We start from the raw sequence: 18,354 nt of genomic DNA on the forward strand, positions 1-18,354 counted from the left end.
TGCCTTTGTTAGATTTGTTTACTTTTGTTTTAATATAATTAGGGACAATGTGGCAGAGGCTGGTAATTACTCTTTGCATATTAAGAAGCTACACAACCCTCTCCTCTTTCAAAAATGGATTTGTATTTAGGGAAAATAAAACACGCTTCTGTTAATGAGATTGGTGCTTTTCAGCTTCCTTGTGAGAAGGGGAAAATTATGCGTTTATTTCCTTGGGCAGTTTGTTGTGAAAGTTGGTCAACATTTTTAATTAACCTGTATCGTATATATGTCTAGTAGGAAAACGTCTTCAATGACAATGGATCTAACGTAACAATTGCAGCATTCTCCTTCTATAGTGGGAATGGTGGCCATCATGACATCAATTGTTAATATAATACAATGTTGACACTCAGTTTAATTATTACCAAGTAGAATACAGTAATAACCAGCGAATCCTTATTAGTGTCTAAGTAATAGTTACAGTGAATTTCTTCACTTATCCCTGCATCCTCGATGGTCTTGCGCATTACAGTTGTGCTCCTGTCATCAGTCTGACCTAAGTTGGATTTGGTTTTTGTGAGTGAGACGGTGGATAGTAAGACGAGTTTTGAATACTGTCACTTTGACCGGGTTGCGTTATCTCACTGGTGTTATCGTCGATTGGCAATATTTGTGTGCCAAAAAAAACTATAGACTTCTATTGTTGGGGATATTGTAATGTGGTTTGGTCACCACACTGGTCAAGTTGGGCATTTTAATATCATTAGTAATGGGACAAAACAGAAATTACAAAAAGGCTGCAGGTTTTTACTTAGTATATAAGAAGACATTAACTTTTTGGTCAAAATGAAATGTGTTTAAATCAGTTTCAGGGTGTGTTATTTTCATTGCAATCAAGACTTGGTATGTTTATCTTGTTTCGTCTTGTGATTTTCCTTCATATTACATATCTTGATAAGATTTAGATTATAATTAGGAGTTTTACAGATTTCCTCCCCAAAGTTTGTAGCCTTGTAGTTTTACAGACTATTCCCCCCCCCCCTCCCCCAAGTCATACTTCTTTGTTGGTATATATATTTAAGTAGTCTAGGATTTCAGTGGGGGTATGATTATTAAACTAACCAGCAATAGTTAAAAGGATTCTGTGGTGCATTTGAACTTTTAAAAGAAACTGTATTTGCATATCATTAACTTACTAATTGTTTTTGAAGTATAGTTCTATAATGCCAGTATGTCTGCACGTCTGTCTTTATATGGTCATTGTATTGAGAATATTGGTATTCAGCCATTGTTTACTAGCTTTAATGTTTGTTTACTTCACGATTCACAATTATTACTGTTTTGTATATTTAATTAAGAATTTTGTTTTGTTTTTGAAAATATTATTAGGACTCCCTAACTTACTCTAACTGTATTAAAAGCAGAATAGTCGTCTAAACAATGTTGTTGTTTTTTTGCAAACATTGGAACAAGTCGTGTATGACATGAAGTACTGTTTCCTATTGTGATCTTATCTCAATTTTTTTGCCCGAAATATTTGTTTACACTATCCTTAAATTTGTTATCAATTTCTTGAGTTTTGACAAGAGTATTCTGGTAATAATTGGGATAAATGGACATGGTCAATGCTCTACATCGCTGTTGATATGGGTGCCATATGGCATGTACAACACATGTAAAATTTAAATGTGTGCTGGGCAGGGTGAATAATCACTGGCATTCCATCATTTGGATGATTCAGCAAAACACGACAGTCAACCCAGTGATGCTGTCGTTTTGAAAAACTACACAGTAGAAAATATGTGGTTACAACAAATAGATTTTATCTTGCGTTTTGTTTAGCAACAGTGTCCACATTTTGGGCATGGTTTGTTAAAACACCACAGTAAGTGTCCCATGCAACAGGCATGACGAATTGTGCTTTAACATACCGTTTCTTTATTTTCCAAAGTTTATGATAACTGTGATCAGCCACTCAGTAATGTTTTAAATACATATGTATATATACTTCAGTGAATCGTTAATTCTACACATTATTAAAAAAAAAAAAATAATGGTACTTTATACTATATTGCTGCCTTAATATAGATAAATTTATTTTTGGGAAAAATGTTTCCTATGTCACATTTATTTTCATAATTACTGCAGACTGCCTCTGCAAATAATTGTATTGTACATTGTAACCTTCATGTTGAATCAAATGCAGCGCTTTAAATTTTGGTAAAACCTTTCAAAAAAATTGCAAGCAAAATTAATTAAAATATTTTGTTTGATGACATACCACCAGCCATTCACAGAAATGTCTGTGTCAGTTTGACTGAAATATAACTCATTCATGACTAGACTGCCTTTGATTAGCTGTTGCGAAAACTGTAATATCCATTAAAAGGTATTTAAGGTTAAAATTGTTGCATCTATTTGCATTTTCGCACAACCGCTGCCCAAAGAGAAAGAATGTGATGGTTTAGTCAACAATACAATTATTTGCTGTTGATTAATATTCCAATTTTCTTTCTATGAATTTTGCCTTCAATTTTTAAAACTGGTCACATTGTATATGGTAAAGTAGTCTAAGATTTGTTTTGTTTTTTAAGTGCCTAATAATCTTCAAAGGTTGTATTGTTATAATATACATTCATTCATTAAGCTAAGACATTTTTTGCTAGGGTATTTAAACCTGCATAAAATTTGTATTTTATAAATAAGTTTACGTAAATATGGATTTTTTTTCTGTAGCTTGTACGTTTTTCTGTATAATATGTTTGTGATTGTTTAAATAGATAATGAAATGTGTAAAAACTTTAGAGAAAGGAAAATATTCAAACTAGCTGCCAAAGTTTATTGGGCGTTAAAACAATGTACTAGATGTATTACAATACATTGACTGACATAGACTTAAGTTATCATTTTGAATTTAATATTAAGTGAATGTTTATTTATCACATTCTAATGTTTCAACCTATTTTGTACTAGATTCTACTCATCTTTTCACTTTGTAGTCTCAGTCATGACAGTCTGGTATCCGATGACCTTAATCAATTGATTGATTGATTAATTGATCTGATGTTCCCATTTTTGCCATTGTGACACCACATGAACAAACTCTTAGGACTGCGCCATTATAAATAAAGCTGCACTCAGAAATCATTCCTAAAGATTTTTGAGAGACTGACTTACGAATTGATTTTAAGAGTTTATTGGTTTAAAATTTATAATAGTGTTACTATGTGCATGGATTTATGCATCTCAGAGGTGTATCTTTAGATTGCTCCCACAATTCAAACCTATTTATGTCTCGTTTCACTCAAGTTGCAATGTCCCAATGAATCTGTATGAATGATCTTGGAGTGCAACATGAGTGAGTGGGAGGGTGTGGTTGGTCGGAGTGTTGAGGAATAAAAAGTTCTCACTGACTTTGAATTGTCAAATTTTTAACAAAAAACTTACATAATGAATAATCAATATCAAACCATTCCCCCTCCAGAGTTTGACAAGGCAATCTGCTTGTCTACATCCTAGAGGTGAAAGAAAAGAGTTAGTGGGTTTAGTTGTTTCTCAAAAGACCCCATAATTATTACAGTAGTGTTGTCTTGTATGTTTTAATATGTGTATTTACCATGTAATGTTGACGTGTACACAATTTTTTTACATTATAACAATATTATATTATTTTATCTATAGTGTTTCTTTGTTTTGCTTTTTAAATAGTTGTAATCTTTTCAAAACTCAGGAGCATTCATCAAATTAGGTCCCTGCTGCTACTTTTTACCGATAATTTGTTGCTTTCATTTAGGATTCCATGAGAGAAAAATTGGCGGTGTTTTTATTCCAAAAATGAAGGGAGAAGTTAACAGACAATGCTGCTTTGAAGTTTCAGTGATTCCAAGATGCAAGCAATCAATTCACCTTGTAATTAAACAAGGAATTTTAACATATTCTGTCTAAAAGTTTTTAGCTGAGATTGATGTTACTCAATTTGGAACAATGAACTTGGTGCTACAAATGCAGAGTTGAGCATTGTTGCTTTTTGGGTTCAACAGGCCAGATAAATATAAAATTTGTTCACTGTTTTCAAATAAACCCTCAGAAAGTTTTAAATCAACAATTTGTGCTTGTTTTAGTACTTTGTGTTTTTTTCTTCTGCAAGGTTTGTCAATTCAATTTACCCAGGATTGTCACAAAAATGGTGAAAAGTCCCAAATCCTGCAGAACAAAAAAACGCAAATGATAAAATTGGTCACAAGTCGATGGTGGGCTCGGATCTTGACTCAATTAGGTACATTTGCCGTCTTTATCAATGGGACTCATAAACCCAGGAAAAAAATAATTCTGATTTTGTTGGCGTGCCTGCAATCAAAATACATTATGTTTGGCCTTGTGAGGGTGCAATTGCTTGCTAATGGCACAAATGTTGCCAAGTTGTCAATGGCAACAAGTGGAGTGTAATTTACAGTGAAAATACTTCTTTTCAATCATAATTAGTGTTTATATTGTATTGGTTGTATGCATCAACTCTCCCAAACTAAAAATCCAACCAAACAAGAAACTGACTTTGTAAACTGTTATTGTGCTATGTTAAGAATACACCAACGAATCTTTGGCCACTTTATCACTTGTATATTTTGTGTGAATTTTTTAGCCAGAGAAACTTGTGTACACCATTTTATGCCCTGAGTTAGCCGTGCTTTCCGGTATCATAGATAACTCAAAGTCTGTGTTGTATTTGTCTGATTAGAAGGTTTTAACATTATTTTTTTGTTTGTTTCAATTTTACATGTGAATCTCCGATAAATTTCTTACTCAGAGTAATAATTATTCTATTTGAGACTTGTATTTTTCAACATTTGAAATTAAAATATCTACGGTAAATGAAGCTTGTTTTTATATTAATTCTAGTCAGATTTGTGTGAAAATTGCAAAAACACTTCCAAAAGCAGGCATTTTAGAACTGAAATCCAAATAAATAAAACATTTTTTTATACCAATACAAGTTTTTGATATTTTGGTGAGTGAACGATTACATTAAATTAAAAATATTGTAAAAATAAAGTTTGGAACCCTTAACTGATTTCCATGGAAATTAATACTTTATGATTTTGCATGTAGCAATAAACTCTCATTTTGGTGGCCATTTTGAATTGAAATTTGGTCAAGATACATGTAACTGAAGTTCATAACTCAAAAACTAGTTACCAACATTTTTTCTTCAGACTTTCAATTAGTTCCAAGAAAATAACTTGTCAAGTTTTGGAAAATTCCCGTGTGAAAAGTGTTTGTAATTAAGTCGTGCGTGTTCCTTATGATATGGATTCTGTGAAGTCATTTTGACATTTGAAAATGAATGAATCAGAAAATAATTGCGTTTCTCCTATTAGTGTATCATTTCCTTGAGTTGTGTCCATTGCATAGCGCCCCCTCGCGTCGAAAACAAAAAACACAATCAAATCTATACATCAGGGAACAGTTTTTGAAATCCGTCCGCCAGCCCAGAACCTGGTTGATTTCCTGTTTTCTCTGTATTAATCTGGAAACATTGCCTTGATTATGCTCATCGGCTTGGTAAATGTGTTCCAAGGTCAAAAAGAATGGGACTGTCGTATTGTTTGTTCTGTTGATACAGGGTGATTTCATTTAAACTTTGTATCATCATGCATATTTTTGTATTGGGCGGTTATTCTCTGATTTGATCCTAAGTTGTAAAATTCCGCGTCCTGTTCGATATGGGACTTGTAGCGACGTACACAACGCGTGTAAAATACATTGTTTAAATGAAATTCGATCACATGCTGCGCGACGTCCACCACCATTTAAAGCATACAGTTGTACAGCATATTGCGAGAGATACTAGTATACGGACCGTGACTGTATTACGATCTGATCCAATTTATAACCGTTTTTGGAGAAGAGTTACTGCTCGAGTTGGTTAAAATAACTTTAAAAAGAAAACCAATTAAAAAATTGCATTATTTACTTATTTTTTCAAAATTAAAGGCCAAAGGATGTAATTGAACAGCCAGAACTTGTGGGATGTACAGTTCCATACCATCGTACATAAATACATGACAGATTTAGAAATAGTAAGTCCTGGCTAGGCCATTCTGTTTTTTTATTATTATTTTATTTATAGTTAGATACAAAAATGGCGAAAATTTTAAATTGTCAGAAAGAATAGGCATGTCTTCAAACCGCGGTTCTGCAAGCCTAAATTATTGTTATCTAGTTTAAATGTCTACATATGTCAAAACATATATACTGACTGAGGTGACGATAGTTCAGCATACAGTGCATAGATGTGTTACTAAATCAACCGGGTAGGCTTTTTCATTGAAATTCTATAAATATATTGTGTACTTTTCGATATCAATAACATACAACTCATATACATGAACAACAGTGACAAAGTTTACATTAAAAGGTGAAACAAATACTTGAGTATTTGCCATGCAAAGAAATGTAAAAGAAGAAGCAACGGTTTTCGAAATTTGGAGAACGGCGAATTTCTTTCACAAACGGTCGTAAATGGCGTGATGATTTCAATGCACTTTTCTTTGTGCTGAATATCTGTCCATATTTTATCGGATTTGAAATTGTTTGGTTGGATATATAAATAGCTGTCACTGTTTTGACAGGATTTAAATTGTCTGGCTATTTGAGAATCGAAACACATTTTACTGGTTTGTAGGTATGTATTAAGAGCGGTATTTCCTACACTACGCACATTTTGGCCACGTCCCAGAACTACTTGACAGAGTTAATTGTGTCCATGGTAAGCAATACCTGAGACGACCGGAAACACGTTGAAATGGGAAAGATCAAACTAACCATCCGGACCAGACATTGTGCATATTCGAGCCGAGATGTCGATATATTCGTCAAATTGATCAGCGGGACTGGAGGAACAGAAGTCATTAAACTGGAGGTAAAAGTGCATGGATATATATAAAAAACAAACTTAAAAACATTTGTATTCGTATTTCGTGATACTTATGAAATTGGTGTCGCCTAGACAATAAAGGACAGCCGACGAGGTACTCGGCTCGCTCAAGTACAGCCGTTGTGAATCATTTTCAGTACGTACATAGAAACGGTTTGGAAACTGTCTGCTATGTATATCAGATAAATTTCTAAGAGTGATTACTAGTATTTTTTCAAATTTTCGCTTATAGCTTGAATATCAGAGCTTTTTCGTTCTACGTTTCGAAACCAGCTCAGCGTCACGATCGACGTGTAGTGTGTTTCGAAATTCAAGCAAATAGTACTGTCATGAATTTGTTTTTGCGTATCTGTTGACCGACTTAATTAACTGATTATTAGCGAATTGCTGTGTTATGTCTGTCATCGTGTAGGCCTATTTGAAGTTTTGGACGGAACTTGGCTCAGTGATTTGGAACTAATTACAAGATACCGTCGCTATTCTGACATCCGTAGTTATTAATGTAGTGAACGATTAATCAAAAGATATGACGTATTCAGTACTTAGTTTGATTGGCTTTATGATTGAAGTTTACGCCTTAGAGTCTTTTTACTGCTTTGTAATTGGTTAGAGTTTTGAAAATGAATAAAGAGAGTTTGAGTTGGTCTTGGCGAATACTCCACGACAGACGCAGCCTTGGGCAGTCGAGTCCAGTCTGAGAGTCCGAGAGAGTCCAGGGGCGAGCCTTGAAGCAGTCCAGTCTTGGGCGAGTCTTGGTTCAGTCTAAGGGAGTCTTGGAGACTTTTCCCCAGGGCGCTGTGTCTTATAGAGTGCTCCAAAAGATCGACTAAGACGAGAGTTGAAACGTATTTCGTTGTGTGTGTCTTATTTGACTGTAAAGTTAAAGTGACTTTCCCGATCCCGTACCTCAGGGGGACGAGATAGAGAGACGAGACGAGTTTCCCCCCTGAAAGTGTGGAGAACCCGAGAGAAAGAAGATTTACCCCTGATAGTACACGGCTTGTACACGTATACGTTGGTTTTCATTTATTAGTAGACATCTAACGTTTGCTTGTATTATTTGATGACAAGCGAATAATAATATATTCCATCGCTGAGTATCGAAAATTGAATATTTTTCCGTAACACACGGTGTGGTGGACAGTATGCGACACAGATTCTTGAAACTTGAAGGAGAGACAATTATTTACAAATGACGTTGAAATTCTTACTTACGCTGTCAGTGTTTTGTATTGATTTTATTTGTAGTCAGCCGGTCTCAGAAACAAAAGTAACAGTAACATGTAGTTATAGAAAACTACAGCCATATAAAGAGACAATGGAAGAGATTCGAAATAACGACAACGGCAAAACGCGCACCGTACTATGCAACACAGAAATATAAGTCACTAAAAAGTAGTTGGGGTGTTAACGTAACTTGATGTCAATACACGTAATGTAATTGCCAACCATTTGGTTTTAAAATATTACCGTCTATCACGTGATTCATTGTAGCTGTCTGTCCCAGTTAATGAACTCTGGTGACATGTCATGAATTAGTTTTCGCGTATCTGTTGACCGACTTATTTAGCTGATTACTAGTGAATGGCTGTGTTATATCTGTCATCATTTAGGCTCATGCGAGGTCCTGGACGGAACTTGACTTTAGTGATTTGGAACTAATAACGATATACTAGTAACCGTCGCCAACCGGACCGCTATTTCTGACAGTTGGTATTTGCAGTTAGTAATATAGTGAACGATTAATCAAAAGATATGACGTGTTCAGTGCTTAGTGTGATTGGCTATGTGCAAATTGAACTTGAATGTGTGAAGGTTACGCCCCATGTATTTAAACTGCTTTGTAATTGGTTAAGTTTTGATAGGTAATAAACAGTCTAAGTCTTTGGTCACGGGGAGAGAGAGAGAACTCCACGAGGCGAGAGAGTCTTGGAGAGTGAGGCAGTTTGCCTCGAGGCGTTCTCGATGTGGCTAAAGAATAACTATTGAAACCTATTTCGTTTTGTGCGTCTATTTGACTGTAAAGCTTAAGTGACTTTCCCGGTCCGGTATCTCAAGCAGACGAGATAGAGACCAGACGAGAACCCCCCCCCCCCCCCATGACAGACATGTGCGACACTGGGCGTTTACTCCTACATCAGAGCACAATGTTTATACTATAATACTGTAACTTTATTACATTATTCATTTTGAATATAACATAATCAAATACTATTCTAAGAAACAAAACAAAAATAACAAAAAACAAAGGAAAACAAAAAATGATGAAAATAAATATACTGTTAATACTGGTTTAGAAAATAGTTCGTTGAACCAAGCAGCATGTTCACTCCAGCTATATCGCATGTTAGAAGTTAGTGACTCATTCCTAAAATCTGATTAAAATAGATTCTAGTCTGGGCGTTGCTCATCTTTTTCCATAGTTATTTTAAAAAAATGTATTCAATCATTTATTTTTATATGTATTTAATTATATGTTTTATAGCATTTTTAAAAAAACTGGTAATCGCGAAACCCTACAGGGGCCTGACCCAACGCACATACTAGAAATTTAAGTTACAAACCCCGTTCATATCTCGTTTAAGCTACAGCTAATCACAGCTAGCTTTACATAAAAGTTGATAGTTTGATCACAGGAGGAAATAGTTAAGATTGATTGTTGCGTTGTGTACTTGGTCGTGGGTTTCTGCTTGAAGACGAATTTCCCAATAAAAAAAACAAGTTGGCTAGCGGAAATTTTTTAGTTGATTTTGAAGACTAAAATTCCTGCGTCATCGGCAATTTGCACATGCTTTAGTGCCAAAGAAAAGCACGAGTACGGTCCTGGCTTCTTAGTGGCGAGTGTCAACAAATGGTGGAAATTAGAGAATGATTTCTTGGTAGGAAAACTATATTAAAGCGGTGGAGTCGTCACCTGCGCATGCGTCAGATGGCCATTGTTTACAAACAAGCGTCTACCCACAAGCCTGTGCGTTTTTAGCGTGTGTTGTTACCGTCGCTTGGGACTCAAATTCCGCGCGTGCGCAGGTAACGACCCTCCCGCTTTGGTAGTATATTTGTACACAGTCCCTCTAGATAGAGGGACTGTGATCTGTATTTTAGGCCAGACTTTTATTATCCCTTGTTTCGCGAACCCGCCTAATGAACAGGAGCCGAAAATGAAATAAAAATAAAATTTTATTTCAGCGTAATTTCACGCGCCCGCCGACTTGTAAGCGCAAACAAATGCTAAAAAATATTATTTTTATCTTCATTTTGTTACCGCCCACCGCATAACAAATCCAAGTTGCATTTTCATGGGGGTATCATGATCAAAGTACCAAAGTCTCGAGCAGATGAGAAACAAAGTTATACATGGAATACAATTTTATTTCATTTCTTCTCTCCGATCACTTACAATTCTTTGACAATCACACAAATCTAATGGAAAAAAAGAATTATTTTTTTTCCGCCCTCCTCAAAAAAATTGCCTTATAAAAACTCGAGAAACAAGGAATAAAAAAAAAGTCTGGCTTTAAATTAAATTTCTGCTGCCTGTGTATGTGAGTAGCTAACACTATGGAACATTTGGGAATTGGGTCCGAGTCTGGCTACGCCCTCACAACACCACTCTCCCCCATTGTGTTTCCGATACTTGGAATAAATGTTGACATCCCCTAACGTGCTCTACGAATTCAAAATCACATTTTAATTTTTTTATAAAAGATTCCGGTAGTCCACGCATATTACGTGACTCCCTCGGCCGCTCACACATGTACAAACAATTCTGTAGCAAAGAACAATAGCATATCAAAAGTATATGCATGACCAATGTAAAGGATCGTTTAACTATTCGAGTGACGTCACTGGGCATTTGATACAGAGCGTTTTCCAGACGAATTTCCCTCTGATAGTATTACTACATTTGTTCGTGGGGGGGGGGGGGGCTGTACTGTCGGTTAACTAACTTAACATATACATACTTTGCAGCACAGCGAAGGTTGGCACAAATCTCCATTGTTCCGAAAGTGGGAGAAGGACCCTGTACACAATTTCGGAAAGTCTATGTGGGGAGATGACGATGGTACACAGACGTTTGAAGTCCAAGTTGGCGAAGAATTCATGATATCAAATATCCGTAAACTTGAAATAGGTAGAAATATATGCTAAATCTCTAATTATTGTTTTACTAACTAAAATATGTATTACTATACATTGCAATGACAAATATGAAGTAAAACATGTCCTCAAATTGCACAGTTCATAATAATACATCCATCTCGTAGCCAAATGTATGGTAGAAGGTCCACGCAATTATCATTATTAATATATTTATACCTAATACCTAATAAATAATATTACTACAGCACTGAAACAACCTTCAAAATAAACAGTGGAGATTCTCTAAACAATGACAATAAACAGTGGAGATTCTCTAAACAATGACAATAAACAGTGGAGATTCTCTAAACAATGACAATAAACAGTGGAGATTCTCTAAACAATGACAATAAACAGTGGAGATTCTCTAAACAATGACAATAAACAGTGGAGATTCTCTAAACAATGACAATAAACAGTGGAGATTCTCTAAACAATGACAATAAACAGTGGAGATTCTCTAAACAATGACAATAAACAGTGGAGATTCTCTAAACAATGACAATAAACAGTGGAGATTCTCTAAACAATGACAATAAACAGTGGAGATTCTCTAAACAATGACAATAAACAGTGGAGATTCTCTAAACAATGACAATAAACAGTGGAGATTCTCTAAACAATGACAATAAACAGTGGAGATTCACTAAACAATGACAATAAACAGTGGAGATTCTCTAAACAATGACAATAAACAGTGGAGATTCTCTAAACAATGACAATAAACAGTGGAGATTCTCTAAACAATGACAATAAACAGTGGAGATTCTCTAAACAATGACAATAAACAGTGGAGATTCACTAAACAATGACAATAAACAGTGGAGATTCTCTAAACAATGACAATAAACACAAAAATAAACTACGTACTTTGGACTTGAAAATTATCTGCTGACAGTAAATAACCCACTACACATATCATCAATGAACAAACTAAGATTAAGCGCACATGTTTTACAAATTGAAATGGGCAAATACCATAACATATCATATACAAACGTGATCCTTCTCAACACAATTAGACAGTGTTCTGAGGGCAACACTGATACAAGCTTTATCAACATACTAGGCACAAAGAATACTGTCATGCTAAAATGTCTAGCAAAATACACATACGAATGTTTCAACCTAAGAGAAAGCAATTAAAGAAAACAGCTGCTTCACAGATATCGAAATAAGTAATCCCAACATTTACCTCATTAATTTGCATTTCTAACCCACTTTCGGAAAAGTTTGTTGTTTTAGTTGTGTTTAGTTTAGTTTTTTTTATACTAGTGTATCTTCTAGTGTATCATGTTTCTAACATGGAATGACAACCATGCTTTATTGCACTTAGATCTATGTCCATTTTTAGGATACGACTTCAATAAAGTCTATCACTTACTTACTTACAACCAAAACCACAACCTACATATTTCATTGATTACTACCATAAGAGTAATGGTGTTTTGTTTATTATTGCACAGGACACGATTATTCACGGTTCGTTGACGGCTGGTTGATTGGTGACATCACACTCGCAGATGACATTGGGCGTGAACTACACTTTCACGGCCCAAATAAATACGGACATGAGGACACACTTGTATTGTATGCTGACGATAAACCCAAGTCTGAAGAAATTGTGAGTTTCTATGCGTGAATAAATAATTATTTTTGCTTTCTTTATAAAGTTTTCAAAAACAATTTCCCGCGAACGTCACGTTCAAATGTGTGTTAACATAAATTAACGATTTTATCTCTATAATAAAAAAAGCAACATGCATGCAATACACGCTTTTGCGACACAGCATATACACTAGCAAAACAGCCATAGGCAAACGCTAACCAGTTTTTTCACAGACTTTCTATTTATAAATCATCTCGCAATTCGCGTGATTCCTTCACCTCACGCGAGTGTTTCATGGCACATCACACGACATGCATAGCATCATCTTATAAATCTTTGGTCCAATCACTAGCCATAAACATTTTCTAATCATTCTATTTGTTTCTAATACGTTTCAAAAATCAATGTTATAATTATTGTGACGTAAAATGCGGGGTGGGGCCTTTGTGGGGCTACTCCGCATTCAGAAGCTAGGAGCTTATCTTCAATAAAGGTCTAATAATATACATCTCTGGTAGCGTGGTTACAGGGTGGGGATCGTTTGGTAAAAGTATATCACCACAACTGAGGCAATGCATGGAAGGAAATATACCGGTAACTAATACAATAAATCAAATCAACACAATATATAAGGTTTCCTTCACTTTAATACAAAAGTACTGAGCAGACGGGGTGTTGGTCACTGAAACCAGCAAGGGATGGGGATACACAGTAAACAAATAAACTTAGAACCTGATCGATGTTGCAGAGAACACTCATCTCGCTGGTGAACAGCAATGTACAATGTTGCGTTCCTTCGTATCAGGCACACTGTTGAAGCAGCTGCACTACAATTTAAACTCGTGCTCTGTGTCCAGGGTGTGTCGGCAACTGCACTGCTATCTGCTGCAAGTAGCACCGGCACAACGGGGACCATTCGGGCAATGAGCGTCAGTGGTTCCTGTTGATCAGCAGGGATTATTGCACAGCACGTCTGCATATGTACCCCTGTATAGGGTACAGCTCACTGGAGTCAGGAATCAGCATCACAAGATGTTACAAGATCAAGTCGGGCCACCTTCCTGACTGAAGATTTTCACACCTGTCTCAACTTAAATACTACAACTTAATTATGGCCATGCAAACAATAAAATGTATCCAACAAAATGATTGATTATCTCGAAATAGCCGACAAATCAGTGTCTAGAGGATGCCAATTTTGGTAGTGGAATAAACCACTCTTTATCCAGGCTCTACCAATTTAAATTAGGAGACTCGGGTCAATGATATACATATCTATTTTCATTGCCAACAATTCTGGGCTCAACACATTCCAAGGTATTTCACAATCACCATGCCACGTCTGAGACATACCATTATGCCACAGGGAGAGACAAGGTGTATTATCTCAAATTCTGCTGACAACACGAACCAGTGACTGTATCAGCAGTCTAAAAATAAACATAAGGGTTATTGCAAAGTATCCAAACATTTGTGCTTTTCATTCACACAGCCAGGGTTCTGTACTTTTCACTTATAATTTATGTCACATTATTATTGCCTTCGTTGTAATTGCAGCCCTTGATCCACCATTTTGTCATGGGCCCTATATTGGGATATCGTGGAACTAGTGACGAAGATAAGTATCAGCTATGCTGTCTTGTCGTAACTGAAGACAAATCCACAGTGTTGCAACCTTTACAGTACAAAGTTATGTCTGTGGAGGCTCCAGACGAAGGTAAAGGGTTCATAACAAAAATGAACTCAGGGAAATTTAATAATTTGTATTATCCGAGTAATTGAGTTACGCCGCCGCCAACGGTGCTCATTAGCGGCAATAATTCCCATCAATATCAGTTACTTTACGTTATTTTCTTGGAATATCAACACACTGACCCGTTGCTAAGCACCGGCCCTCACCATGCTGTGTCATATGAAAATCTACGTTTTAGTGTTTGTGAGATAACACTTTTTAAGGTAGCGAGAGGGGAAAAATTAGAAAAAAAATGTTCAAAATATTTCGGATTATGAAACATTATATTGTGTACTTTCTTTATCTTTGGTCCAAATTTACTGTGCGCGATGCATTTGGTGCGTAATTTCAGTTTTTTTCCCCAAAAAATACATACATTTACATGTCATGTTGAGTGGCAAACTGAAGACAAAGAATTTAATTTGCATTCTGATTTGTTGACCATCCAGCTTATTATATCTTGTGTAATCTATAAATAGTGTCCGTTACGCGACCAGGCACAAACAAACATTACGCTATGGTATTTTAAACTTTTCTCTGTGTTTTAATAACATAATATAATCACGGGAAGGAGTTCTAAAAATGAAAAAACCTGGCCGCCGAAAAATTTCGCCGTTAAAAAAAATCTAAATGAAAGTGACCTGGGCGCATATTATAATTTGGCCGCAGAGTGGTTTGAAGACGAGCCTATCAACAGTTATAACAAAAGTTCTGCACAAAAAATTGTCCTGAGTGATTGTCACCGACAGTTCAGTCAACGCTGGTTTATGGTAGAATTACAGCCAGTAAATAAAATTGGCAGTGATATATTCATTGATGTGTCGTTGTTGTAAAAAGGGAATGTCGTTTTGGCAGAAAACAGGAACATCCGCCATGGCTGGGTGATTCCTCTTCACTACTAGTACATGATTGTATGAATTCAAAATGAAACTCCGCGACTGACATATTTCCGGCGTCGAAAAAGAGTGGACATTCCTTCTATGTAAACCGTAAGTTGGTGATCGAAGCTCGTGGCATTTAAGTTGCAAACGGTCGTCGCACAATGTGTACATTTAGTACATGGGATTACCGCCTCCTCTATCTGGAACCACTTTTCAACACCATCCCGCTCGTTGTTCTCTGTGAGCATGGCCAACGCTACAATTCGTTTTTCATCGGGAGGAAAAAAACAGTGCTGACTTGGAGCTAATTGATTATAACTAATCTGATAACGGTTCTCTCTTCATAGGCTGAGAGTAATTCAAACATATCTGTACTTGAAGGCATGTATATCCCGTGAGTAAATATATGCTGTCATGAAGGCCCGCCCTGTGTTTAGAGAACAAATTGTACTGTTGACACTGATTAACATAACAAAGGGACTTGAATAAATTAATTGCGCGGTACGCCACCTTGTTCAAGTTAGCACCCACTTTCGATGAAACTGTTAAGTTTTGTCACTTTTAAAAAACAACCAACCATTTTTCACAATATAACAGTCCTCGTAGATCAGATAGTTGTATATTTATAAAGTATGATCAAAATGGTAGACATTTGGTAATTAATTAGCTGTTTGTATGTGGCCAAATTCGAAGAAACGTTTTATTGAGTTTTTACGGAAACTTATTTTTGACTATCATTACTATTGAAGATGTCATCTTTTAACACTTTTCTTTACGCTAAGGATGTATAAATTACACAATCTATTCGCCACAAAATAGGCTAAAATATTATGTCTCATGGACGTTTATGTGAGCCGTTGACATTGAGTTACGGCCACGAGAACACGGAGACGTTCATAAAATTTAGACCATAAAATTCAACGGACTGTATCTCTAGAACTATGAGACACATACAAATTTCGAGACGCATTTTCAAAAATCTTATAAAGCAGCAGTGAAAAGACCAAAAACATAGAAAAAAGGAACACCGAGAAACGGCCAATCCCGCAAAAAAACTCAATGTTTAGGAGTTTCAAATATTAACACGGATCATATATGATCGTATTTTGCTATATCTCAGCTTCCTGAAAACATATACATTGCCATAACTGCAGCTTAGTAACTGGTGAGGAAAGTCCTAATCTTAATTAAACTATAACTTGTGTTTCCTCTCTCGCTAAGCAATTTACTATTTATGGATATCTCATCAGTTATTCGAATTTATAGAGAAACAATGTTACTACTACTCGAAACACATTACTGTAACTATATATTCGTTAGTTTTAAGAAACCATACTGGCTGCCCATTCTATGTACTGGCATTGTTTGCACTCAGGTAATCAGGTTATGAACACCGTGACACACATTTAAATGCTGTTTGGTCATTGGTGGAAATGAGTATTTTGTGTATTTGCCTAGCAATGGTAAGGCGATGTAACAATATAGCCCAAATGTAACTAAGAATAAAAAATGCATATTCAAAGTAAAAATACATATTTGAGCCAATGTTTGATTTGTTTGAGTAATTTGTTTTAATTACAGTCCTTGAATCAGCTGAGAGTGCCAAGGTGATATCTCCATTGGCAGAGTCGGAATATTACAAACTGTGGCGGTATGACTGTGAGTTTTCACGTCACTTAGATACGGTATATACTTATGTAGTTTGTTTACTGCTGATTAAACTGAGTTTATAATATAAGTATCTGTATGGATTCATTAAGAGCAACGAACACATGTAAGATGGCGACAGTGGCTCTCCCAATTTACCAACCGCACGCAGTTTAATAACGTGTAAACAAATGTCTTTCCTTTTAAATTCAGGATTACATCTGTGAGTATGTGTTACCAGATAACCGGCGTTTTACTTGCCTGATTCCATCATTCAAATCTTACCCAAGAATCACGTTTGCTTCATGTTCTGGATTTGAGAACCTTGAAGAAGAACGCAACGATATCAATTCATACATTATGTGGATACATATGATAGAAGAACATATGTCGAAACCATTTCATCTGATGTTACTGGCAGGTGACCAGGTATATTGTGATCCAGTATACAACGAGATGAAAAAGGTAAAACATACTAATTCATACATTAGTATATGTGTTTATTAATTAAGTGTTTATTATTCAAAAAATGAGATATTAGGTATCACAACACATAATGTTTGTGAAGTTTGTGAACAGCTTCTGAGCGGGTGAATAGATTAAAACAAATTTCTCGGTAAATGTAATGCTACATAATGGGTGAAAATTTATTTTTTAGTAATATAACGTATCAAATGTATTTCTTAACCAGAACAGGAAAAAAAGTGGTACCGATGAGTATGACATATCCGGGCTAAGGGAAGAAGGAAGGGCAAAGTACTTTGAGTTATACGTCAGTAGGTGGCGTATACCAGAGCAAGCCTATATGCTTGCAAGAGTACCATCCATTATCAATATTGGCCCAGCCCCGGCACTAAATCCCGCACAAATTGCAATATTGGCCCAGCCCTGGCACTAAATCCCGCACAAATTGCAATATTGGCCCAGCCCCGGCACTAAATCCCGCACAAATTGCAATATTGGCCCAGCCCCGGCACTAAATCCCACACAAATTGCAATATTGGCCCAGCTCCGTCACTAAATCCCGCACAAATTGCAATATTGGCCCAGCCCCAGCACTAAATCCCGCACAAATTGCAATATTGGCCCAGCTCCGTCACTAAATCCCGCACAAATTGTAATATTGGCCCAGCCCCAGCACTACATCCCGCACAAATTGCAATATAGGCCCAGCCCGGCACTAAATCCTGCACAAATTGCAATATTGGCCCAGCCCCGGCACTAAATCCCGCACAAATTGCAATATTGGTCCAGCCCCGGCACTAAATCCCGCACAAATTGCAATATTGGCCAAGCCCCGGCACTAAATCCCACACAAATTGCAATATTGGCCCAGCCCCGGCACTAAATCCCGCACAAATTGCAATATTGGCCCAGCCCCGGCACTAAATCCCACACAAATTGCAATATTGGCCCAGCTCCGTCACTA

The 18,354-nt window shown here is 36.2% G+C and overlaps 1 protein-coding gene across 1 annotated transcript; it reads left to right on the plus strand.

The window, feature by feature from the left end:
* Positions 1 to 6,784: 6,784 nt before the first annotated feature.
* On the plus strand, positions 6,785 to 17,823 carry LOC144344619 (uncharacterized). The gene is made up of 7 exons (XM_078006493.2): positions 6,785 to 6,901; positions 10,886 to 11,048; positions 12,523 to 12,680; positions 14,223 to 14,382; positions 16,860 to 16,963; positions 17,139 to 17,390; positions 17,617 to 17,823. Exons 1-7 carry the CDS (start codon positions 6,785 to 6,787, stop codon positions 17,821 to 17,823), a joined length of 1,161 nt encoding a protein of 386 aa, XP_077862619.2.
* The last annotated feature ends 531 nt before the right edge of the window (positions 17,824 to 18,354 follow it).

The sequence above is a fragment of the Saccoglossus kowalevskii genome, chromosome 7, assembly GCF_978046115.1.
Source record: "Saccoglossus kowalevskii chromosome 7, keSacKowa6.1, whole genome shotgun sequence".
In the NCBI taxonomy this organism is placed as follows: domain Eukaryota; kingdom Metazoa; phylum Hemichordata; class Enteropneusta; family Harrimaniidae; genus Saccoglossus; species Saccoglossus kowalevskii.